We start from the raw sequence: 2,297 nt of genomic DNA, 5'->3' as shown, positions 1-2,297 counted from the left end.
TTGACCCCAGCAGTCTTTCCTGGCCAGAGCAGGGGAGTTGGACCTTATGATCTCACGAGGTCCCTTCCAGCCTTAAATTTCTGTGAATTTGTGAAAGGATAAATTGCAGGCCTTTGTAACTTCTGATTTTCTGCTACAGTTTCTGAGAAAGGAAAAAAGTTGTTGGCATTGTATTCAAAAAGCAAATCTGTTAGGACACCCAGGAAACAATGTGCAACCCCAGTGGACATGGCTGACGAAACAATTATGGGCATGGCAAGAACACAATGGTAGGGGGGGGATCTACAGACGATACTCAAAGATAGATAAGGTCTCACACATTCATTAGACTTTCACTGTATAAAAATGTACAGTGGCTTTATTGACATGTACATTCCATTATGTTTACAGCTGCAAGATATGAGGCACACTCAGTATTGCACTTCATTAAAATTTCAGGCTCAAACATAACCCAGAAGTTTAAATGAAACTGCTGTTGTAATTTAGTAATTCTTATACGGGACAAACATTGATACCTTTATATACAGCGTGATACTCGTTATATTTATGCCTTTCTAACACAATTTTTTTATAACAGTCTAGGAAAGAAACCAGAATATTCCTCTTTTCCACTCTCACCTGTGATGCAGTTACAATTGTACAGGATTACAAAAAGTCAGTATACAATAATCAATATTTTTTTCTTTCTTCATCTGAAAGCCAGCATCATTCATAGTCCACAGACACAGAGATCCTTTAATAGCAAGTATTTATTTGTAAATGTCCAACGCTTCATAGCCAATGACTGTAATGGCCACATGCAAACACCTCACAAGTTTGATGTCTTGGTTCAAAAAAAATGTCATTTTTCTCACAGCAAGTGTTATGTACACAGTATTTGGCATCCTTCTTGCACTGTAAATTGTTCCTTTTACCTGGTTTAGGAAATGGTCCCATCCTCATCCCAACCGGGGTTTACGCTCAGGACACTTGTGGGATGACATCATTAACATTTGCTCTGGTTAAAAATGACTAATTTAAAAAGTGTGAGCATTTCTGCAAACCCCACAACCTAGAGCAAATTCTTCGCCAGTGGGAGGATGAACAACATGAAGTGGACATTCTGTACCTTCAAGCTGTTTCCCTTTGGGACCTACAACCAGTTTAAACAAGGAGGGGGAAAAAAAGGAAGAGGAAGATAAATGGACTTGCAAAACTTGCGATGAGATGCAAAAAAAGCAGCAGGCCTATCTGAAAAAGCATAATATTAAATGGAAAAATCATTTTGCTTAGCTGGATGTTATGACACCCATAAAAATGGATTCAGAATTAGAAAAAGTAGGTAACAGGCTTCAAGTAGGCAATGAAAAAGAAAAATCTTTTAATGATATAGAAAAAAAGTATGAACAGTTAGATGAGGTCCAGCAAAAAAACAACTGTTGGGTCTTAAAAGACAACATTGCGTTAAGGATCACATTTCAAAGAAAACACATGAAAAAACAGACTATAGATGCAATTACAGTGAATCAAATTAATACAGGAAAATTAACTGACAATAACCTTGTAAAGAAGAAAACTAGTTTTATCAAACAGGACATTAATTCTATGAAATGTTACAGCTTAACATGCAACAAGAAGAACCTTTACACAGAGCAACATACACACTTGGTAAGTGGAAGTTGGGGTTCAACAGTTCCAAATGCTTTTGTTCATAGCTGCAGAGTGCATAAGTCAGGGTAAATACTGACTTGTGGCAATTTTAACTATTATAATTTTTGGTCGGTGTGACAGAACATGCAACTCAAAGTGGGTGAATGCATGGAGGCAATTTGAAATTCAACCCTCTACCAACGATAGTACTGATTTTACTGTGACAACAGTGCTGCTCATTTTGGAAAGCCCAATTTGACAAGGTTAAAAAATGCAGGAAGAACTGGAAGTCATTGCATAGTCATGGAACTATGATGCGACTGGAATAACAGAGACTGGTGGGATAGCTCACATGACTGGGGCACTATCATGGATGGGTACAAATTGCTCAGGAAGGACAGACAAGGAAGAATAGGTGGAGGAGCTGCACTATGTAAAAGAGTCATATGATTGCTCAGAGCTCCAGTATGAAACTAGAGAAAGGCCTGTTCATAAAATCATAGAAGTAGGGTCGGAAGGGACCTTGTAGATCTTCAAGTCCAACCCCCCACCTGGGCGGGAGAAAAACTGACTAAAATTGAGTCCAGCCAGGTAGGCATCAAGCCTCTTCTTAAAGACCCCCAGGGTAGGAGCCAGCACCACTTCCCTTGGAAGTTGGTTCCAGCTCC

The 2,297-nt window shown here is 39.0% G+C and overlaps 1 protein-coding gene across 1 annotated transcript in view; it reads right to left on the bottom strand.

The window, feature by feature from the left end:
- Window positions 1–324: 324 nt before the first annotated feature.
- Window positions 325–2,297, bottom strand: part of MYCBP2 (MYC binding protein 2, E3 ubiquitin protein ligase) — a gene marked incomplete at its 5' end in the record, with an annotated part of 297,134 nt that continues 295,161 nt past the window's right edge. The window contains one exon of the mRNA XM_019528503.1: window positions 325–1,132. Coding sequence (XP_019384048.1) covers window positions 1,017–1,132 — 116 coding nt within the window. The remainder of the gene's footprint in view (window positions 1,133–2,297) is intronic.

Source organism: Crocodylus porosus, unplaced genomic scaffold, assembly GCF_001723895.1.
Source record: "Crocodylus porosus isolate Cpor-Errol unplaced genomic scaffold, CroPor_comp1, whole genome shotgun sequence".
Classification (NCBI taxonomy): domain Eukaryota; kingdom Metazoa; phylum Chordata; order Crocodylia; family Crocodylidae; genus Crocodylus; species Crocodylus porosus.
This window is presented reverse-complemented; position numbering and strand designations above follow the sequence as displayed.